Source organism: Aptenodytes forsteri, unplaced genomic scaffold, assembly GCF_000699145.1.
Source record: "Aptenodytes forsteri isolate BGI_AS27 unplaced genomic scaffold, ASM69914v1 Scaffold356, whole genome shotgun sequence".
Classification (NCBI taxonomy): Eukaryota; Metazoa; Chordata; class Aves; order Sphenisciformes; family Spheniscidae; genus Aptenodytes; species Aptenodytes forsteri.
Window position 1 is genome coordinate 1,634,756 of NW_008795436.1, and position 24,638 is coordinate 1,659,393.

General features: G+C 37.3%; 1 protein-coding gene across 1 annotated transcript in view; it reads right to left on the reverse strand.

The window, feature by feature from the left end:
* The window catches only part of LOC103900388 (neural-cadherin), a 77,900-nt gene that overhangs the window by 23,244 nt on the left and 30,018 nt on the right, over positions 1-24,638 (reverse strand). Inside the window, exons 5-20 of the mRNA XM_009281058.2 lie at positions 23,337-23,541; positions 21,659-21,770; positions 19,870-20,119; positions 16,852-16,994; positions 13,469-13,641; positions 12,242-12,410; positions 11,306-11,476; positions 10,185-10,357; positions 8,944-9,111; positions 8,097-8,346; positions 7,868-7,995; positions 6,806-6,992; positions 5,908-6,051; positions 4,161-4,444; positions 2,026-3,637; positions 163-256 (exon numbers count right to left, since the gene is read on the reverse strand). Coding sequence (XP_009279333.2) covers positions 163-256; positions 2,026-3,637; positions 4,161-4,444; positions 5,908-6,051; positions 6,806-6,992; positions 7,868-7,995; positions 8,097-8,346; positions 8,944-9,111; positions 10,185-10,357; positions 11,306-11,476; positions 12,242-12,410; positions 13,469-13,641; positions 16,852-16,994; positions 19,870-20,119; positions 21,659-21,770; positions 23,337-23,541 — 4,263 coding nt within the window. The remainder of the gene's footprint in view (positions 1-162; positions 257-2,025; positions 3,638-4,160; positions 4,445-5,907; positions 6,052-6,805; positions 6,993-7,867; positions 7,996-8,096; positions 8,347-8,943; positions 9,112-10,184; positions 10,358-11,305; positions 11,477-12,241; positions 12,411-13,468; positions 13,642-16,851; positions 16,995-19,869; positions 20,120-21,658; positions 21,771-23,336; positions 23,542-24,638) is intronic.

The window sequence follows — 24,638 nt, forward strand, 5'->3', positions numbered from 1 at the left end:
GTTACTCAAGTAAAAAAGAAAAGGAGCATTCAGAAGGTACATTCTTTAATACACTCAATAATCCTGGCTTTATGCACAACCTGAACACAAAGAAATACATGGCGAGTAAAATAATTACAGAAGCATAAATATTACTCATTTTGACACAAATACAATCCTCACTTGAGCAGTTTTCCTTCAGAGAGAAAAGTTTTATTGTCCCAGTCATCTTGATCTGGTGCTAACACTTCCCCAAGCACTGTTGTTGACCATTTTCCTGTTGAGATAAATTATAGTAAATCTGCATTTAATTTTTTGCTTTTCGGTGCACTTTACATTCTGCCGCATTAATTACTGCATTTAGTATTTTCAGTATTTCAGATTGCTGCTCAATTTGGTGATGGTTATGATCCAAGATTCTTAAAATAATGCATAGCCTGCCAGTTCTGGAAAGGTGAGTACACTATGGATGTCACATGAAAGAAGAAAAGCTCAAAACAACACAAAACAACAACAGAATGATACATGAATACAACTCTATATAAAATGCTCAGACCAAAAAAAAAAAAAAATCACCACATCAGGAGTTAATCCCCAAATGTTTCATTGCTATTCTACTATTTCAAATGGCACACCAGTGGAATCCAGCAAAAGAGGGAAGGCATCTTGTGGGGCGCAGCTGGGAGAGGAGGACGTGACTGAGAAAAGGAAATGGGCAAGAAGCCACCAAGCTGTGCCAGTTCTTGGCCCTTTTTTCAGGCCCCTGTGGGCTGTCACAGAAGTGGAACATCCAAGCAGCTGTTCTAAAATAGCAAAATGAGCAACTCCAGGGAAGGAGACCTTTGAATTCCACAGCCAAGATCCAGCAACGTGGGAAATTTTTAAGCTTCAAATCTGGAGCCAATCCACCCTAGAAACTTCATTCTCTCATTTCTATGGCAGGACCTGGTCACATCTTTTTCTAATTTAGGCATACCGAATTCAACAAAAATAACTCATTGCAAAAATACCTTCTGTAGATTGATCTTCTCTAATATTTATCAGAAATTCTACCATTTCAATGATAACTGAGATATAGCCAAGTCTATCTGGAATGGAATATTTGGGGAAAGGCGTAATAAACCATGCTTAATAAGGGCCACCAGGACTAGTTTAAGGTCAAGCTTTACAGGTAATTTCAGGAAAAAACACAGTAATAGAAATTCAAGACAAAGTTTAGAAAATATTATTAAACTGTTCATCCTCTGCTAAACCACTCTGATAAGAAAACGTAAAGCATTCACTTAATGGATGCATTTGCTCTGCTCTCTCCCACTACATTAAACCTCATAGTACTGTGGCTGCTATCACAGAGCAGCTCTCCTGCTGGTATTTCGTGAACTAGGTGCTGTGCACTGCTCAAGAAAACATCTTTTTTTTCACTTCAAAGACTACATGTTCTAGGAAGCAGTCACTTACTGCACCCCAAAGATTATTCTTTTCCTAAAAAAAGCACTGACCCAGCTTTCTCTCGGATTCTTTCTTGCCAGCAGAAAACCTCCCTCCTCAAGATTTCTATCCTGCTCAGCCACACAGTGGCTGTCGCAGTGGAGGTGGGACTGGTCTACAATTTCTGGGTAGGGCTCATCTATGAACCTCTGTTACTCTAAGTTGCTTCAGTTCTGCCATTCTCACCTCCAGATCTCTCAGCATCAGGTACTTTCTGAATCATGTGTGCACACAAAAACCTTTTCCTCTGTGTAGATGAAAACTGGTCAATGGAAAATAGATTTTATCGGTTTATAAAAATAGTGCTTTTCCTGCATGTGCAATATATACTTATTTGCAGCTAACAGTTTTTTGGTAGATGATCTTTTACACACTAGGGTCTGAGCTTTGCAAATATATTTTACTCGTTCCACTTTATTTAGTAGTTTACAGAATTGGAATTTCAGTTTCAAAATATGTAAACCATTTTAGAAAAAAATTAAGAACTGCAAGATAGAAATTATGTGTAAAACCGTGCTGTATTAATCAATCTGATTATAATATCCAGATAGCACTTACCTTTGTAACTGTACACATAGACTTCCTTATAGCCAGATTCATGGCAGTTGTCATTTTCATCACCAATTGTTATAGTTAGGGTGTTTGTAGAGCTCATGGCTGGAATCCCACTATCTGTTATAACTATTGGCAGATGAAACACCTTCTGCTTTTCTCTGTCAAAGGACCTCAAAGCAGTTACAGTTGCTGTGTTATTTCTGTTGTCAGTAAGAGAAAAATCCAAAGAATTCTGATAATCTGGTGGTAATGAAAATGTAAAAGGTGGCCCATTTTCTTCACTGTCTGGATCAAATGCATGAAGCAATTCTGATGTATGGTTCATATACACTATTTCAGGCTTCATGTTTTCCCAAACTACAGGCATGTATGGTGCCTCAAACCTTGGTCCATTGTCATTAACATCAAGCAAGTTAATCAAAACTGTAACGTTTCCAGTGCGGGCAGGTGCCCCTTGATCTGAAGCTTGTACAACTAAACTGTATTTTTGCATGACTTCACGATCTAGTGTATTTGCCACAATCACGTGACCATATTGGTCAATCACAAACTGTCTCATAGGATCCGAATCTGACTTTATAGAATATATAATGTTCCCATTCAAACCAGAATCCTTGTCTGTAGCTCTCACTGTGGTTACTGTAGTACCTACAGGCACGTTTTCAACGAAAGGGCTTGTCTGAATAAACTCAGAAAGGAAAACTGGGCTGTGGTCATTAGAGTCTTCAACTTCAATCAGGCACACTGCAATACTTGAAAAATCAAGATCTTCCACTGTAATAGTAAGATTAAACTGCCTTTCACGTGCATTCTCAAAATCCAATTTTTTTTTCAGTCGAATAGTGGCACATTGCCATTCTTTGCCATTCTCAATATAAAACTTCTGATCTGGGTCTCCCCCGATGATACTGAATATTAAGTCAGCATTTTCCCCAACATCTGCATCTGTAGCGCACACTTGCAGAACTTCTGAGTCGATGGCACTGTTTTCAGGAATTGTTGCCTGCCACATCTTTTTTGTGAATTTAGGTACATGATCATTGACATCTGCAATCCAGATAGTGGCAGTGCCAGTTCCTGTTAGCCCTCCCCCATCTCTTGCTTCAACAGTTAGAAAATAACTTTCAGTCCTTTCTCTGTCTAGCATTCCTACCGCTACATGGATTGTACCAGTATTGGGATTGATATTAAACATGTCAGTACCAAACTCATTTTTTACATTCTCTGTTATCCTGTAAGTCAGGACAGCATTAAGACCTACATTTGGATCATCACGATCAACTGCACCCATTTCCATGACTAACGTGTCTGCAGGAGAATTTTCAAAGACATTCCCATTGCAATCATCAGGCATGCATGTGAACATGGGTGCATTGTCATTTATATCCCACACATTAATAATTACATCAGCAAATCCCGTAAGTCCTTCTCCACCTTCATCAGTAGCCAATACAACAAATCTCCACAGTGCTCTCTCTTCCCGATCCAGCATCTTGTGTGAGTAAATGCTGCCTGTTTTCTCATCTATTGTGAAAATATCAGCTGCACCGTGCCCATGCAATGAGTATCTCAAATCTCCTTCATCCACGTTACTATCAGGATCATTTGCCATAACCTACAAAAGTTTTGAAAACAAAGACATGGAAATTATAAAATATGCAGTGACTGCATTATATCCTATACGCTGCTACAGTCTAAAGGAGTCCAAGCAAAAGCATACGACATGCTATTAATATGTGCATGCCAGATGAATGGCAAATGAGAGGTGGCTGAGGGACAATTCAGAGTAGGTAAATATGCTTTGCACTACAATAACAATGTAGTTATTCTAATACTAAAATAATATTTTATTTTTTTATATTTGTAGAGGTAATTTAACTATGCTATTCTGGCAGCTACTTTAAGATGTTAATGATTTGCTTTTTAGGATCACAAATTATCCATCCTGTTTATCCTACTTACTATCTTTGTAATTATTTTTCCGTAAAAGTCCACTTCTCTTCTTCCACTGACAAAAAAACTCAGTAAAACTAAATTTCATTAATATATCTGTGCTGGATTATTATTAACATAATTGTACCAGAGTAATCTGTGCTCTTTCATTGAAATATTATAATCTCTGAAACTGCATACACTACCTGAAGTACAAAGACTGGTAACCCATCCAGTTCCTCAATTATACTTCCATAGTATTCACTGATAGAGAAAACTGGAGTCTCATCATTTTTATTCATGACACTGATGATGATAACTGCATAATCTTCCCATTTCCCGTCAGAGGCCAACAAGTGAATCTCATACATTTTTGTTTCTTCATAATCCAGTGGTTGGGCAATAAAAATGGCTCCTGTTTCTGGTTCTACATCAAGTACTCCTCCTGTGTTTCCAGCTGTGATCTGATACCGTAATTTAGCATTTGTTCCTGTCAATTACCAACAGTGTCAGAAAACACACATTTCTTGAAGTAGAGTAAAACATGGGATGTTACGATGAAGTACAAATCATACCCTAACTGATTTTTGGTATTGTAGTTTTGTGGTCTTTTAAAACATGCAGCTATGTCAGATTATTTATCAGCATTTTCAATTCTGGTATGTCCAATTGTAATTTGTGTCTAATTATAAAATGTGTCTTTGCAATGAAGTATTAATTCTGCCTTTACTTATGATCCCTCGAATTCACTGAAGGACAATATGACTGGCCAAGGCTGTGGGACCAAAAAGACAAATTCTTATTTGCTAACACCCAGCATGTAAGAATGAGTTATCATAAAATACTTCATACTGTAGAACCATTCTGCGCTCATATTCATTTATGCATAGACTTTATCAACAAACAGGATAATTATGTATCAAGCCAGAGGAGACAGTCCTAACAGAACTTCTCAAAATTTCAGATGCAGTACCAATTTGCTGATCGTTTTAGATCAAGTAAAGACTTTTAGCCTTTCTGCAAGCTCTACCTTCACCGTTTTTCTCTTCTTCCCTTTCATAGCTACATCTTTAATCATTTACTTTATTAAGAGGACAGAAATGAAGTGCCATATATCCATCACATCAGGTCCCCTGATCCAACCCTATAGAGTAGATTTACAGCCAGCCTAAGTAACAAACTAAAAGTTCCCTGAGTAGGTAAATCCTTCTTCAGTACAACTCACCCACATTTGCCTCAACCTCTTTGAGTGGGTGAGGAATCAAATGCAGCCAGGATGTACCTGCACTTCACAGACATATGGACAGAACAGTCCTTTGGGACTTGCGCAACAAAAAAAGTATGGTTTCACCATACAGCAAAGTCAAATTAGTAGTGCACCATAGCCAAAAGATTGAAGTCTGTACCGTTGCTTCTCTCATTTATCAGCACTGGTTATGTACTTATTTTTACATGACTTATGGCTGAATTCCTGACTGATTTGTAGATAAAGCAGTATAGCTAAGACTCATCATATGCATTTAGGAAGCCTAGTTTCAAATATGAGAATGTGTACCAAAAAAATAAAGAACAATACAACTACACTGTCCATAGAGAAAGCAAATGAATCTCATTGAAATCAAGTCTGATTCATTCTAGTTAACCAGGACATTTTTATTGGCGCCCATTTGTAAGAAAGTGATATGATCTATAATAAATTTGTATTTGCTGGCACAGAAATTATTCCCCATCATCCCACATTAATGCATTGCCTCCCGAAATAAGTTATTTGACTTATGCCTCACAGCTCCATTATGAACTAATGTTCATACCCAATCAGTTCACACTTACAGAAGTTTTAAAATCTAGAGACAAAAAGACATTTCCTTTCTAACACCACTAACTATGTCTTGGTGTGCTGAAATTAACTTATTAATATTTTAGACACAGCTATGGGGAATTCCAATACTTTACCTTCATCTTCATCATTAGCACTGACTATAATGATAGTTGAGCCCACATCCTGGTCTTCATCCACACTTACTTCATAGGCACTTTGAGTGAAGACAGGCTTGTTATCATTCACATCGCTGATAAAAATGTGCACGTAGGCCGTGTCTAGAGAGACAAGAAACAAGAGATTAAAATACTCGGCTGTGCCACTTCTGTCAGCTACAATTCCTTAAACTGTCTAGCTGCACATTAAATGAAGACGAATATGCAGACAATACAGAAACAAACCCTTAGGGTTGTGGACAATATATATACCAACATTACTCAAAAGCACTTGGATATCAAATGAATGTCACATCCAATTTGTTTAAACAGATAATATATGAATAATTGATGCCTAATATGGCAATTGTACAGTTTTTAGTCATAACTTTTTGTCCTGAAGCCACAAAAGCCAAATTTTACGTCTTTCTTTAAGCACAGCCGACAACTGAGAATGGGATTTTCTATCTTGAAGTTTCCTGCTTCATACTTCATAATTACTTCTGACTGAATACAGTACCATATGCAGTGCTTTGAGAAACACCTCCACTACCCAAAGATCTGCATCCTACGGATAATGGGTGCATCTTTGCTAGCTAGGAAATACTCTCTAAACTCTAGCCATGAAGCCCTAGCTTTCTTTTAATTTCAGAACACAAAACTTGCCTGATCATCATATAAAATATCTCTTCCAGCTCTGACACAACTGTTGCACAGACAAACAGTAACCCCCCCCCAACCAAAACAACAGACACTCTTTCACAAGTACACTTGAAAAAAAGGAAATTAACATTTAATCTTGCATTTCAGAGCTTTCTGGTTTTTTGTTTTACCAATCCAGGTAAAATCATGCTTGTCACAGACATCTGTCTCTTACCAGAGTTTGGCTTCCCATGTTTTCCAGGTCGAGCTGATTCAGAGCCATCTACTGACTTGACTTCTAGAAGATAAGACCCTTTCTTCTCTCTATCAAACACTGAGGCAGTGTATATTGAGCCTGTCTGTGAGTCCAAGCGAAAATATGTGTAGTCTCTGCCACTGTCATGTAACAGGGAGTAAGTTATCTAAAGGATTAAAAAGAAGTTGTTAATTTATACTTTCCTTTTGTTGGATAGTTCACAACTAAATGAGTACTTAGTGAGAGGAAGAACAGTGTTGTGTTTGAGAACTTGATCAGGGCCAAGAAAGCTGGGTAAAACTGCCAGCTTGATCAATCTAGTTTAAAGTCAATTAACTTCCTTGCATGTTGACTGCTGATCTGTAAATGGAAATAAATGTCTTGACTAATCAGTTCCCAAGTTCTCTAGTTCACCTTTGCACAGTGCTTGTGCAACAGCCCTCAAACTCAGCTAAAGATCCCAGGTACTAATATAATAGCCACAGGTGAGCTGAATTTGAACTTGCTAGTATCATGGACCATGTTCTAGTCTCTAGTATATATATGTTTCCGTGCACTTGACTTCAGCTTGCACTCTTGTTCTAAGGATATACCTACTTTAGATTTTTAAAATCAGTAATGAATACATCCACTTTTGGTGTTAACTTGACATATTTTGTAAGGATTCAGTTTTCAGTATCCCCAATGATCTACAACTCACAGAAGCTTTTAACACATTTTTTTTTCCATTGATTTATCCAATCACATTTTAGGTCTATGTAGATCTTTCCAAACCAGAGCATCCTGTAGCAAGTTTTTCACCTGAACTACAGCTTGTATAAATATTTCTTCTTTGTTTTCTGTCTCACACCTACTAGTTTTAGTTGCATTTTTCACATGGCAAGACAGAGAAACATGTAACTAATTACTTTATTTCACCTCATGTTTCCCTATTAGTCATCCCTTTTCTAGGTTGAAGACTTCTAGTCTATTTAGCCATTGTTCATACCGAAGTTATTCCATACCTTTCATCATGGAAGATGTAGGTCCCCACTTGCTTACCTCACCATTCTGACCAAGGTCAAGGTCGGTGGCAGACACTTGAACGACAAATGTCCCAACACCAGCTCCCTCTGTTACCGAGGCTTCATAAATAGATGAAGTGAAGAATGGGACATTGTCATTGACATCTAAAACATCAAAAACAGCACATAAAGAGAAAACTATAAAAATTGAAAGAAAAAAAGAAGTACTATGATTATAGTATAACATCACTGAACAGCTTACACACCTGTTACATTAATATAGACCGTAGCGAATGCTGCCAGAGGAACTGCAGCAATGTTCTGTGCTCGAACCCTCAGTAGAAAGCTCTTTGTTGTTTCATAATCTAGTGGCTCAGCTACCAGGATTGAAGCAGAACCATCATGTCTGTTCGGAGTCAGGTAGAAACGAACTGGCATGTTGGTCTCTGGAATAAGCCCCTCTTCTAGGTTATAAGTCACACGGGGATCACCAAGGGCAGAAGTTGCTTTGATTGTCTGCACAGTTCAAAAAGTTTGCGTAATCAACACTTTTGTAAGTACAGCAACATTTCTAAAAGCTTTTGTGTATTGACTCTCCCAGATCTTCATCTCTCAACCAAAAACACTAGGACAAGTATTTCCTGATACCAAAACTTAACCCTGCCTGACACATCTCCAGGCCACAAATAGCTGCAGCCAAAGGTTACCAGTCATTACATGTTTGGTTACTCATGCTTTTATCCTAAAAATACCTATTTTGGAGTTACTTCATAAAGCTGTTCCGATTACTTATTCCAAGCAATCCAGCTGAACAACTCTAAGTACTCTAAGCCCAATAATCACCTCAGATAACACAGAAGCATTCAAAAAATTGGAATACCTATAGTGCTGTTCAAATGGGAAGGAAATTAAATAGTGGCTGCACACATATAAATTAGAGCAAAAATGCTGGTTACCGTTAGCACTTCTGAAAGAAAACTGACAGCATATCATTGGTCCCTACAGTACATAGAATTGTTATAAAAGCTCGCTATATTTAAGCAAATAAGCAACGTTCAGTTACTCTATAGCCTTAGAGCCACAGACAGACAAACAAGTCTGTCCCAACCTTACCAAAATTGATGCATCTCGTGTAGTATTCTCTGGAATAATAACTTCATAGCTGTCTCTTTCCCACTGTGGAGGCTGGTTTTTTGCACTGGTAATAGTTACCACAAGTTCAACTTTACTGCTCCTATTACCTCCATCTGTAGCAACAATCTCTCGAATTATAGATGACCTCTGAACAGTAAAAAAGGTTTTGTAACAAAGGGTTTTTATCAGGGCTCTGATGAGCTTTTTTTTTTTTTCTCCTTCAAAATAAATGAATACATAAAATTAAAGGCACACTTAAAAAAACCTGTACAGAAAAAAAACATCCACAACTGCAGAATACTGAGCTCAGAATATGAAGTAGGTACAAGGTTGCTGAAAATTCTGCTATTTGCTTTACTTAAGACTGCTGCAAAATGTTGCCATTTGTCTCAATAAACCTTAGCAAATTTCACACAAAGTTTAAAACAAAACAAAAAAAAACCACTTTGTGGAGCCACCCAGTTCTTAAGCTTACCTATCAACAGTTTTTGTTATTAGGTCTATAGGGTTCTTAGATTCAATAAAGAAAATATATTAAAAGGATATGCCTTCACCAAAATTCTGTGTGTCAGTTACTTAGAAGTTAAATTTCAATATAAAAAATACCTACTAGTTATTTAAAGATTGACATCTACAACAATATTTTCATTTCAACACAAATTACTTTACAACTCTGAAAATATCAAACTGCTTACGCAGGTATCTAGAAATGGCTGAAACTGGTAAATTCCAGACAACTACATGCTACAATTTTGTTCATTATGCCTTCACCTTCCTGAGGGATAGCTATGCTTAGTCCACCATGACTAACATGTATCAAGTTAGGGATCTGTATCAGAAGTAAAATTTCACACTCTGTCACATTCAGGTTTGTGTCTTCACTATGTTACCAGGCAATGAGTTAAGTCCTACACCTGGCTTCTTGCTCCCCTGCTTACGGTCTCAGCCCACTAGTCCTTGGTATTAGTATGCCAAAGCTAATGAAATAGGAAGAACAAGCTCTCAGAGGCAGTGCTGTCAGCTTTCCAGCTGAAAGCAGGGCTTGCTTATATGCAATTCACAGTCAATGAACTCATCAGCTAAAAGCCTTAGACTCACATTTAATTTAAACATGACGTATCGATCCTTTAATGTGAAGGGGTAACATGGAGGTAAGGACAAACTCATGACCTCAGTCCCTCCTGAGATAGACAGCTTAAAAAGGAAAGCAAGCGCCATACCCGAGATATGCGTTGGTTCACAAACACCCAGCCTGTAGTAGGATTAATTTGTAAATAATTTGGTTCTTCATTTGCTATCGAATATGTAATGGCAGCATTTGAGCTGTAGTCATCATCGTGGGCTGCAACACGAAGAAAGCTGGTCCCAACTCTTGTGTCCTCTCTTAGGAAATCTAATGTAAGGAAAGGATATTTCAAACTGATCATTAATTCACTAAAGTACCATGAATATCTTGCTAAGAAATGAAGAAATACTAAAGTAATAAGGTATAGAAGCTATAACTTTATCTTCCTTGGAACAATGGCCATAAAAATCAAAATGAGTATTTTAAAGAGCTGCTATCACTCCAGAGCTATGGATCACATTTGAACCTCATGTTATCACATTCATAACCTGGATTTCTTATTTCTCATAAGATAATACTTTTTTTTTTGTCTTGTATTTTTACTAAGGGACTAATTGCTCTGTATGAAATATACATAAATGGAATTTTAATTAATTGCAAACAAGCAGAAGAAAAGGACACCATTGTCAGAAACTACTTTCTAGGATTTGCACAGTATAACTAACTGAGAATTAACAGTCTTCATTTTTTTATTAGTATTATACATGCCTCTGGGTGTTTATCCATAACCAGGAAGGGTTTTTTGAAGAACCAAGAAGGAAAGGTAAAACAAACAATGAAGAATGATGAAATTCAAATGGGAAAAGGAAAAGTATGTAATCAAAAGTTATGACAAAAATCTATTGGTCAGAAAACAAAGGATACAGTTAGTGCTCAGTGCTGCACACTCACACGCTTATTACAACTTTCACATCTCTGTGTAGTACTACAGACACTTGGTATACTCAGGTAAGGAAAGATATTGACATGGCTATTGTTTCAAGGAGTTTTCCCATAACAACACTCAGGAAGGCCTACGAGTCAAGACCGTACTTGTTACATTGCACATTACACAGAATAACAATTCTGCAATTAATTAAGGTAAGTGCATCTCTGGCTGCAATCACCTAGTTGGTCACAAGATCTACTGCCAGGAAAGACAAAACCCAAAAATCTTAGACATCAGGTAAGCTCACACTCAGGGCACCGAAACTCTATCCAATGACTCTCAATTACATTCATAGTGGGTGTTTTCAAATCTGGGATCATTGTCATTTTGGTCCAGGATGATAATATTTATCTGACATATTCCAATGAGTGGTTCCGCTGCCTGATCTGTTGCTGTCACAGTGATAGGATATTCCCTCTGTTTTTCTCGATCAAATACCTGAACAGTTGTCAGAACTCCTGAAAACAAATTAAATACCAGAGAGTTAAAATACTATGCATTTGACAATATTCTACATTTACATGTTTATTTGTCTGTCAATCCATTGAGATACAATGCAATAGGTTAAATACACATATAATGTGACCTTCAGGTTCAAGGATCCAATCACAAGATTTAACAATTTCAACAGCTTAAATTGTACTGCTCAGGCAGATACAAACTTCATATACACTTACATCTACATACAATTGGACTTAAATTTAGAAAACAGAGATAAGTACCAAACTAACTTTAAGAGAATGAGTTTATAAAAAATATCTCTTTTGAAGAGCAGCAAGTACAGGGTAAAGGCATGTTTCATGTCTTTTATACTCCAAAAGTTCAGCCTGAATTTAGTTTTGTCCTTCCAAGACTTAGTCTCTGCTGTTTGTAAGACTACTGTCATTTGGATAAATCATTTATATGTCACTAGCAATGTTGCAAGATAATGTGCACTTAAAATATGGTGAGTTTTTTTAAGCTAGTTACAAAAACACAGAAGTTATTTCACACAGCAGAACTTCCACATTTCAGGGAAAACACGAGTTCTAGTTCAGCATTGGACATGTATGAAACTTAAGGGAGAATATTTGTTCATGCTGTTAATACATGCAGTTTATATTTTGTCTGCTATCAAAAAACTCAATGAAAAAGCACAAAGTCTGATTTTATTTAAGCTTTTTTTCCATCAGTGTAACAAAGTGGTTTCTATATGCCAGTACCAGTTCTGATATTCGCTTTACCTGTGTCAGGATGAATACTAAATGCTGGTAGGACACCACCTCTGTGCATCAAGCCATATTTCACTATACCATTGGCTCCTTCATCAGCATCAGTGGCTTCGACCTGCAGTACAACTGTCCCTGAAGGCTGGTTTTCCAATACATAAGCATGTTCCTGATAATACTGACACTAAGAGAGGGGAGGAAAAAAAAGAAAAATCAAGGACTTGCCATGCCATTTGATTTAAAGATATATACTAGAGGGGAAAAAAAGAAAAAAAGATTTAGCTACACTTCCATTCACATGCACTGATGCTAATGTTTTATCTGTACCGTGATTAATTTACAGACTTCGCTTGCTATTTTGCAGTTATATGAACGCCACACAACATGAGGCCACTGAGCATCTCCAACTCGTGAAAATATTTGGAGAAAAAGTTACAGTTGCATATGCTTCCAAATGCAAATATTTTTCTATCTTACCAAAAGTCTGATAAAAAAGAGGGCATACACTGGCCCAAACCACAGAATTGCTTTGGTCAAAAAGGGATTTCCACACAAAGTAACTTTGTCAAGGACAGATTACTGAGAATTTCCAAGGTTGACATTAATAGTCACTGACTTTTCAAAATATGCAACATTGCCCATCAAAATTTTAGCCACCGCTACCAAACTTGAAATTTTTAGACAAGAGATCTTTAATATAAATTAACATTCTGAAAACATATTCAAGCATTTATTTTTTACAATACTTTACAAATGAAGCTAAAACACTTTCATTCTTCCCTCTTTCATCAGTTCCAGACATACAATCATCAAAAGAAGCCTACTAATTTAAGTAATCTATTAATTTAAGTAATCTAAGTAATTTAGAGAGGTATTTTGGAATACTTTGGAACAAGTCTACTGCATGGATAGCTACACGCATCAATTCCTCATCACATATATCACACTGAACCTCCAAAAGTTATTCACTCAACCTTATCTTCTAAAATGCCAGAGATGAGATGTGGTTCAGGAAAGAGACAGTGCTCACAGGAGCTGTTCTGCCACAAGAGGAGAACAAACCCTGTAAGTCTTAGGAGAGGGATGGAAAAGATGGAGAGGACAGCGGCATCAGGACTCGAAGAGAGACGAAAGCGGACCACTTCTTGAATAGCTCATCTGCTCCATCACTTGCAGTGACGACAACAGTCTTAAACATTTACCACACAGTCTAATACAAATGACTGAGCCTCATACATTTACCTTCTGAAAGACAGGTTTGTTATTGTTGACATCATCAATTTTCACAACAACCTGGGCAATACTTGTAAGAGAATGAGGCCCTCCAGAGGCATTATCATCAGTAGCTGTGACATTAAGTACATATTCTGTCCCCTGCAGCTTAGGAAATGGACTTGAACGAAGTCTAACTAGCCCTGTAAAAACAACAATAGGTTGTGGGGTTTTATTTTTTTACTACATTAACCAATTACTGTTATTCTTCTCACTAGTAAGCATGACAACAAACCACTCTGGTTTACCCATTCACCAATAAACCACAAGGCTGCTAGAGTTTAATTTAACTACGGTATTTTTACTGCAGTCTGATACTAAAACAAAATTAAGACAGCAAAACATGTTTGTTTGTCTGCAGGTATGTCTACAGAGCTAAATGCAACAACAACTACAACTCAGCTGACCTGCATATATTAGCTTTAGTCTATCCGCTGCAGAAAAAAAACAAAACAAAACAAAACAAAAAAATCCAGAGAAACTTTGTGGCAGACTTCTGTTTAACCTGCACCAGCCCCACCAGCGAGCCTGGCTATGCTCCTGTATCATTATTGCACTGAAGCATGTATGACCATGTCTACAGCTGTAGCTACCCATGCTAGCTCAACTGAAAGTAGTACAAGTTTACCTTCCTGCAGCACAATCATAGCAGCATTTAGCTATATAGACATATCCTCAGAAACCTGTATTTTGCTACTCTCCCAAGTCACCCAAATGATACACCCTCCTGGATGGGACATAAAGCCACTGTCAGAGAAAGATGTATAAAAGATTTGCTACAAAAGCAAAAGAGACTACAGCTATCTGAGACCACGCAGTAAGAAGCTGTCATTCTTTTGCTCCATCATCCATCAATCACCTCTATTATTCATCAGGCATAATAGCAATTGTCATTACAACAGAGTATTGTCACACCATCAATGCCACTCAATTTGCTTGCAAATGTATTGCTTTAGCTGCAGCACTTACTTTTGACACATTTCCATTTTACCTCGGAATTTCTGTGACAAGGGGGTACAGACTATTCCCCTGACATCATTTCTGAAAAGAAACTGCTGCAAGCCACTGTATAAACCTTTATTGGTTTATTAAGCAACAAAAGCCCAAAAGTGTTTTGAAAAAAAATGCTAATGTTTCTAAAATTAAGTTTCAAAGACTATAAAAATTAATTGGTAAAAAAGTATAAAAGTACATATACATGATTATCTATATTAAAACTATGGAGCTAATCCTAAGAGATGCTATGAATCAATAAAGATTTGATTGAGCACTTACAATAAAGATTTTCAGAAGCATCAGATATACTACCCCTGTGGCAATTAGGCGCTTTTAAAACCATCGTTCCTCTTTAGGTGCCAAAGTATCTTTATAAATTTAACTCTTGGAACCTATAGCTCTATTTTTAAGTCAGAAAGGATAAAAGGAGCTCTCAATAAATTCAGGATCATGCTTCAACGCTTGCAAGTTACCTGCAGACCATATCTTTGGGAACATTTCAGAATCTAACATTAATATTGCAAAAACATGATTTGCATTGAAATTAAAATTTCATGCTAAGTGAACTCTATGAAACAAAGAGAAGGAATAACTTAGGGTGGCTCACTCCTTCCTATATATTCAACACTTGTGCTTTGAAAAATGTAAGTTCAGATTTTGACTGCAGTTCAAAACAGGTTAAATATAAAGTAGTTTAACTGAAGTTAATTAAGTCACTTCAATCCGTCAATGGGATTTCAATTTGGTTGCCTGTTTCTGTCTCAAAACATCCTCTTTTGTTTTTTCAAGCAATGAACAGCAAATGAATCCTGTTAATTTAAAGGGATATGCCAGCCTACTCAGATGATGTGTGTTTGTGCATTTTTTTTTTGAAATTTTTTTTTTTTTTTAAATGAGGACACCAACGTTGTGGGATTTTTTTCTGTTAGGGTTTTAAAAATACGCAACTGCTGAAACAGATTTAAAAAGATGTAAAAACTGGTATTTCAGAACAAATGACTGCAAACTGCAAAGTATTCTCCACACATTTTTTCTCCTCATGCATGTAGTATTCTTGGCTAAATAACATTGCTCATGTGAATGATTTTGCCCTTAAATGAAAAATATCCTTACTGAGTTCATATTTTATATACTTTTGCCTTCATTGAAATAAAACAGTGGTAGTCTCCTTCCACCTACAAATGCATCATTTTGTGTCACTACAACACAAGTAAACTTGGTTAAGAAGTGTTTGCTCACACATGCATAAACAGGTCATAGATATAAGCACGGGAAAAAAAAAGCCTCGTCTAAAAACCCAAATGCCCACTTTAAACCAGTTAAAACTGAGTTATTGAAAAAGTTGCACAAAGAAAACTTCTCCAGTCAGAACTGTCATCCTATTGTTTTTTCTCCTCACACAGCTATTTGATTACTAATAGTATCTTTGGCTAATCGCAGCAGGTGGATGTCAAGCTCTGAGTGCACCAACAGGCCTTGCAAACTCTCCCTCCCGCTCCCTGGGTTTGGCCGTCCATGTTCAAGGCCAGCTCTGACACAATGCAGCCGGCTAACCTTGGATCAGACAGTTAGTTGTCAGAAGCCTTGTCTGTGGCCTCTGCCCCATGTCTCAGGAGCTGCACTTAAGCTCAGGTCCTTTCCTGAGCTCCCCCATGGGGGTGTGTATATATACATACCTGACCACGTATATTGCTGACCCTGACACTGCCTTGCTGACTTGGCTTCCCAGCTTGACCTGAGACCTGCCTCATCACTGCAAATCTGTCTGGTGACCACTGGACTGTTGGATGAACCAGGTTTATATCACAGGACCTGCTTTGCTGCTCTTGCTCAGGACGGTGCTCTGTGGCTGAGGGCCCTGCCCCTGCCTGCCTTGCTGTCACCCTTGACTCCTAGTTCATCTTACCCTGCAGAGTAGCCCTTTCTTGCTACAACTTTCAAACTAGACTTTCCTAGACTTTCCTAGACTAAATGTTATTCAAATCCTTGTTTGACATTTTGGAATGTCACTGTTATCAACAATAACATTCTCTATTAAGTTACTGTCTATTAAGTTACCTGTTATCTATAATAATGCTCTCTATTAATTTACTGACTGAAAGCAAACAATAAACAAGTAAGATAGCTCAATTATACAAAGCTTTTGGAAAAATGCTACAATTTTTTTGACATTATAAGAGAGTCTAGAACAATTGCATCTTTTTCCTGCACTTCTTAAAATTAGGTTAGTATTAGCTTCAAAAATAGCATATGCTATTCAGTTTTTATAATTGCTACCTAATGAAGACCGAACTCAAGCTGCATCACATCAGAATCAACATTATGACTGCAGCAGCAAAGAGCTAATGTATTATTACCTTTCTTAGGGTCAATAACAAAGTTTCCTTTTTGATTCCCAGACAGAATATCATATGTCACACCATCTCCATCAGGGTCAACAGCATTAACCGTAGCAATCAGTGTGTTTGGGCCTGCATCTTCAGAAACAAAACTCCTGTAGCTGTTAAAAGAAATTATGACAACACATTTATGAATTTAGACAGGAAATAATATATACAGAACTATGCTTTATGCCTACTGGCTACCTGTACAAAGGGTACTGCAGAGATTTGTAATTTATTAATACAATCACATTGATGTTTCTTTGTTAACCAGTGAAATGATAGTATTGATGATCTAGCCAACCATTCAGGTCTTCCTGTTGTTACCTCCCATAGAATTCCATTGCAGACTTTCAGCAGTATTGAAACTTTGAAGCTTAGCTTCACAACAAGACTTGGGCTAAATGCAGAATTCACTTTTTTTTTTTAATTTTAAAAAATTAGTTGCATGATTCACGGAATCAAAGCAAACATTTGCTAAGTTAAAGCATTGCTTGTTATAGCACATTTTCTGACACAAGCTTTCAAAATACTTTCAGTGTAGTCTTTGCACCAGCGTGACTAAGATGAGAATCAGATCTGGAGGATATGCGCATAATGTCAGTTTTACAAAAATCTCTTCTCAAGTCCAGACACATCACTGACATTGTAAGCTCTTAAGAGGCATTATCAGCCTAAACTTAATGCTCTCTGGAGTAGAAAAGCCACCTGCTTTAGCAAAGTCCCAAATATTTATTATTTTATCTGACTGGATAGAGCATAGTCCAGACTAAGCATAGCACAGACCTGTCCACAGTAGATATCCCAAAGCTCAGTCATAAGAATGAACTACAGGCTGGCTGTATCCAACAATAGAGATAAAATACATATGTACCAGTGGGTTCAGAATGCTTATGGACCCACTCTCCATATGCTGAGAATGGGAAAAAATTCAAAGAAAAAGAAAATGGATGCACAGAAAACCTCTCCCTTAGCTTTTGTTGTCTAGATATGTGTGTTTTCATCAAAACCTTCATAGAAACAGCTTTTTGTCTTCCCCCAATTTAATATGCAATGAAGTAAGAGAAGTAAATTATTCTGGTTTAGCTCAGTCACAACCCTCAGGACACTGTCTTAACTCTGCATCTGGAAAGCAAATGAACAGTAATTCTGATAATTTTGAATATTAAATTAGGGACAGAAGAGTTCAAGTCATCAGAAGAGGTCTCTTAAAAAGGAGAAAGTAAAAACTGACAAAATGAAACACAGTGGTAGCCTTAAGCATTTCATAACTGAGATGAACAGTAACAGTGATGAAAGAAAGCCCGTGGCAAGGAATCGTAAGTTTATACTGGACTGCAAATCTATTTAAACAAAGGGCTGGAAGGACAACATCATCATCTTGATTTGTATTAGCCTGCCACAGAGCATAACATTAATTGCAAACTAGTCTCTCAACAGGACCTAATTTACGGGTGTTCATGATGAATCTATTTCACAGAAAACTTCAACTACGTTCTGTCTGAAATTCACCTTTGGGTTCAAGATTTTTTTCATAACGGGAAAGACAAAGCGAAATCAAAGCATGGTTAACCTGGTTAAACAAAACTTGAGATAATTTGAATTCCAGGATCTGAATTCAATTCCAATGCCAATCTACACATATATACAATATCAGTTTCCCTGCTATTGCATAGGGAACAGAAAAGCTTCTTGTGAATGTTTGGTAATTTAAAATAACATTCATTTTAATCATATTCTTCAGTAACCATTAAATATAAGAGTTGGCAGGGGGGGTTAAACTATGTTTTCTGCTTCCAATTTGTTAGAGATGTTTACGTTAATATTATCACTCATTTCTGATTAAAAAATTAGGAACAGATACAAGACTAACAGATACAGATAAATATTCAATGACCCTGAATATTAAAACAAATAAATGAAAAATAGGCATCATCTGGTTTAGTATTTGAAAATGCATAGAGATCCAGTAAGAATTTATGAAAGGTCAACTTTTCCAAGCCATATCTCCTAAGCAACGTTTAGGAAAGAAAGGAAGGCACAAGATTTTGAAGCCATAGGTTACCTTTACATAAAGTAAGGACTGTCAGAAAGCTTTGATGTTTTGTTCAGCTAAACCACAAGCTTAGCATCACTGAAATCTCTGCCTGGGTTTTGTTCTGAGCAACTTCTACTTTTAAGAGTAGAAGGCTGATGCAGAAGCTGACTGGGAATTCCATTACTAAGCCTCTAATGCAAATGCAAGGTTAAAGTATTTTTGACATTGCTTCAGACGATTCTGAGCCCCAACTATGGAAGAAAAATGCTTACTGATGCTTTAGAAGGGAGAAAAGAAAAAAAGGTACAGTTTGTAGGGCATGGGACTAAGTGAAATTAAGTGAACTCCACTTATTGACATTTATCTTGTGGGTTTTATAATTCAGTGGTCATTTAGGATTCTGTCATCTGAGCATTTTTCTTTTACAATTATAAACCAGGGATGCAGACAGTTGACTCTGTCTAAGCTTAAATTTCCTACTTAAAAGGCAAAATTCCACCACGTACTCTGGATGAGGGCTGAGGACAACACTGAGTTGCCTGCTTTTTCTGCTTGATTTCCTTTGGTAGTGGAGGGGTCCTCTTGAAATGTATAATCCGAAATGACTGCACCACCTCTTTCAGTACGTATTGGAAAAAACTTAAGAGCAACATCTGTCAAAAGAGACTGTCTAGATACTACGTCTATCTAGCTAGATATACAAGTCCTACTCTACAGTGAAAGTATGCCTAAACCTGAAAATTAAGAACCAAACTGAAAGCTGCGTTTTTTAAAATTTTTTTTACTGGTAGTAAGAGAGTCTCAGAGTCAAAAGATCATCCGTATTTGTCAGTCCAACTCTCAGATTTGATTGAACCGAAGCTAGTTACCATCCTATAATGATCCGCCTTTCGACCAAAATTTAAAAAGCAACAGTAAAAGACAAAGTTAACAGAGTTCTAAGAATATGTATTTACATTGTCTGGGAAAACTCAGGTGCTTCATCATTCACATTTGAAACATGGATCCTAACAGTTGCTGTCCCAGTCTTCGGCTCTTCCCCTTTATCTACAGCCATAACTATGAACTCATAAAGATGGTCAGGTCGCTCATAGTCCAGCTGTGTTGCTGGAAAAATAGTACCATGAGAAGTAATACTGAAGTCTTGACTCAAAGTGTAATATAGTAATTCGGCATTCTCTTTTGAATCGCAGTCCGTGGCTGTCACTATTAAAAGAGAAGAGAAAGACATTGTGTAGATCAAAGTTTGTGAATTGGAATGTTAAGTACTTTAACAAGAGAATTAGTGTGTAGTATAAAACTGTAATAGCATTTGCCTTGGCATGTGGTGATTGAAGTAATTTATAAAACTGTGCTATCCCCTGTGCTTTTTATTGAACTAACCCTTACTTGTTTTTTTTAAAAAAAAACCCAACAAGTTAAGTCCCTGGTTGAATTCAGCCACTAGATCTTACCTTTGTCTGCTGGATTTAGAGCCCTGTACTACCAAGAACATATTCTCACACAGAGACGTATATTCTCATGTCCACCTGATCTATACTGTTGACTTGAGTTGAGGTACTCAATGCCTTCTTTGCCTCAGTCTTTAACAGGCAGACCAGTTATCCTCAGGGTACTCTGCCCCCCGAGCTGGAAGACGGGGACGGCGAGCAGGATGAACCCCCCGTAATCCAAGAGGAAGCAGTCAATGACCTGCTACGCCACCTGGACGCTCACAAGTCTATGGGGCCGGTGATTCTATGATTCTATGATTCTATGACTTAGGACCACTCGGACAGATCACATCCTGTGTGATTAAAGATTAAATATTTACATATATTATTCAACTGATGCAAGTTATGTGTTTGTCAGCTCCTACCCATACCCTACAAAAACCTAGCTAAAAGCGCAGTTACCAGAATAGTAACTGACAGACTACCATTAGTACAGGATAAATCACTAAGTAGAACAGTGGGAGGTTATAAAATCCTATTTACTAGGGAACAGAAGTTTTCCTGTAGTTTAATTTCCCTTTTCCCCTCAAGATTTATAAAAACTTTACATAAGGGTTAAAGACTAATATAAGGCCCTTCTACAACTGCTTAGTTGACATAAATTTGTTTGATTGCCAGGTCCTGCTCATTTCTTTATAAACATTTTCAATATAAGATTTTTGCGGTTTACAAAATCAAAATTTACATAATTTAGAGCATGATCATTTAAAGCTTAAATTCTTGATTACACTGGGAAGAAGCAAAGTCTTTTTCTCAAGCATCCAAACAAAACCTCACATAGAACAGTTAAACCATGCAAGAGGCTTTTAACGCAGAAGAGCAGTATTCTCTACAGCAAGCCCACACAGGACTCGAAGACGGGCAGAGAAGGCAAGCTGATGTGTCCATAATTTCTGATCCAACATCACTCTCTTCCTTCAAAAAAAAGAAATGTTGCAAGATTGCTACTATAAGCCTGCTGCTATAATACCAACCACAACTGAAGTCGTGTTACTTCAAAATCCTGCAAAGAAGATTTGTTTCCTTTGTCTCCTGTCCCCCAAAACTAATTTGTCTCCTGTCCCCCAAAATTAATTGGGCTGTGGCAGTAGTAAATCATTATGACCCAATTCTACAGGGTGCCATTTGCCTTCAGAAAGTTGCAACTACCCATGCTGGGGCAGGTAATTTTGCCTTCTGAACTGAATTCTGATTAGTGGGAGAAAAAAAAATACTCATACTGAATGTAACACATCGTTTTAGAAGTACTAACCTTGTAGAAGCGCAGTTGTCATAGTAACTGTTTCAGGAACACCAACTTTGCTGTAAATCGACTGATGAAATTCGGGGGCACAATCATTCACATCTGTGATTACAACCAAAACCTTAATGGAGAAGAGGGGAATGTTAAACAGTAAAGTGAATCAAGGCAACGACTTCATTGCTCTAGAAGTATCAGATGGAAGAATTTCCCAAAAACATCCTTGAGGTCTTCAGAAGCTATAGCACATAGGATAAGCCATTTTTCTTAGATTGCACTTTTCCTGCTGAGAACCATTGAAATATTAAGATTCCAAAATACTAGGAATTGCCAAGTCCCAGTCCCTTGCAGCAACATTTTCCACTCACCCTTCATCTCCGTTGATTATTCCCTATTACTAATTTAAAGAAAAATGGACCATCTGCTTTCCAAGCATCCTTTTTCCATTATCTTCCAACACTTCTGTGATTCGTAACACTATAAATTCTACTGCCAAGCATATTAAGCAGTATAAACATCCAAGACCAAGTTCTGAATTCAATTACAGCAGTGTAAATCAGACATAAATGGAACTGATTATGGTAAAACAAGAAAGAAGTACAATTCTGCTTCTAACATCTTTAAAAAATGTTCTTATTTCTATGTCAAATATGAGTCTACAGTTGCATTGTTTACAATCCAAACAGTAAGGAGTGCGTTAAATTAGCCTTTATGGCGGTTCATACTGCTACACTTCAGACTGTCTGAAGTTGGTTGAGGTATTCTGCATCACAGTGCAACAGGTAGACGTATACTCTATCTACCCTTCTGTAGGTTCATATAGACTGGGAGTTGCTCTCTCTTAACTCTTGAGGTTGTATCAGTGTAAAGCAGGTACAAGTTAAACTACATTTAGGCTAAATGTATTTGTAAAATCATTTCGTAATCCTCTTTCAAGTCATATTCTACCACTCTTCATCTTGTAGTACATAAAAGGGTCGATACAAATTATCAGTCTCTGGTGTGCTACAGCCACTGTTTGTTACATTGACATACTGTTTCACTGTCTCTCTGTGTCCTCACACTCGTTTCTAATAATTCTGCCTCCTGTTCCCTCTATAGTGTACATCTTATTTCCTGCAGCAGGAACAAACTGTTATATTGCATGCATTTCCTAACTCAGTGAATCCTTGAATTCAAACAACTGTAGTAATGTAGTAATTATATTTAGAAATATTTTTGCTGTCAAACAGCTTTCTAAAGCACCATGAAACATCATCTTTTAGTATCTATGAGTTTTTATTACTTTCTCTCTTTACAAGTTCACTTTGTGTTCTTGTTACGAAACAATTTTCTGTTCTGCCTTTGTTTTAAATTGGAATAATCTCAAATATACACCACACTTTATGAAGGTTTAGAGTAAGACAAAACTTCATGTCTGGCTCGGCCGCATCCGCTTCCGTATCTTCCCAGATAAGGCTTAGGACCTATGATGGGCAGAAATAGCCTTTTCCGCATCTGCAAGACTGAACTTTAAGAGTGCTTAAACCAGCCCTCAACATCTACCCGCAGACAGAAAGACTTTTAAAATGGACAGTAGAATAGACAGCATGAGCTAGGGAAATGGGAGCCCCTAGTGAATCTGTACAGAAATCTGGAAAGCCTGAAGGAAAATGGAAATACATACAGACTGCCAGAAGTGAACACCTACCTCAGCTGCACTACTGAACTGTTCCTCATTTTCCTCTGCTCTGACCAAAAGAAGATACTGGTGTTGGTCACTCTCATAATCCACACTCCGAGTTAAACTGATATCTCCTGTTGCCCGATCAATACTGAACAGACCACTAGGATTAGTTAGTAAACTGTAGCTCAGGGATTTCTTTTGATATGATACAGCAGTGACTGTAAGAAAGCTGCATTTTAAAAAAAAAAAAAAAAAAAGAGGACTTTTAAGCACGTAATACAGCATACTGAAAAATGTAACAGAAGTGATACATATCAGAAATGATGGTGCAATCCTGTAGGTCTGATCAGAGCAATACTCACTGAAGTCAGTGATAGCTGTACCTAAACACCAAATTCAAACATTTTGTTATACAGTAGTTCTATCATCTTGAGGTTAAACAGATGAAGATAGGATTCTTGGAAGCAGAACACAGTAAGGATTAAAAACACAGGAACAGAGAATTTCGTTTTTGCTGCAACTGAATTTGCCTACTCTTTCTTCTACGGTAGTGATGGTTTTCAGGCAGGAAACTAAAAGATAAAGCAAGATGTAAAAGATTCATTTTAATAACAGCATGGTAAGTTTGCTGCTGCAGTCATACCATCCTAAAGTTTCAACAGATAACGACAAAAGGATAAAAGCCAGTCACTAACAGCATGCATGTTACGGGTTATACAGGACATATGTTTTTAGCTCTTGTCTGGCACTATCTTTTTTCCACTGAAGTCCAATGTGTTTAAAGTCTTCAAGTGGGAAAACACTTGCAGTATGAAGTAAAAGAAGAAATTAAAAAATACATATTTTTAAAGGGTTTAAAACAGAATACTAATTCCTCAAGTGTTCGTTGCCTTATCATGCAGGCTTCTTAGGAAAAAGAATTCCGTCTCCCAGGAGAACCCACCAACATGTATGATCCAGTGACAACTACAATCAAAAAGACAAAACTCAGTTTGTCCAAACACCTTCTTCCCCATTGTATTTCCATGCTGCTGTCTTCTCACTTCCCTCAGGTGCACTACTGAAACAGTGGAAAAGGTTGCTGTAGGTCATTATCTCACTTCAGCCGTTTTCTGTATTTTCCTATGATGTGGTCTCACAGTCAGTTTCAGCCAGTGCATGACCATGTTCCTGCAACAGGAATTATTTTGCCCTCCTTCTAACTCCCTACCCTGACTGCATGTTCACGCCACCTCTCCTCTCCTGTCAGCACTAAAAATCACAAGGCCATGCTGTGAGCACATTTAACAAGCCAACTGAAAACTTTTTTTCTTTTTTTGGCTTTGT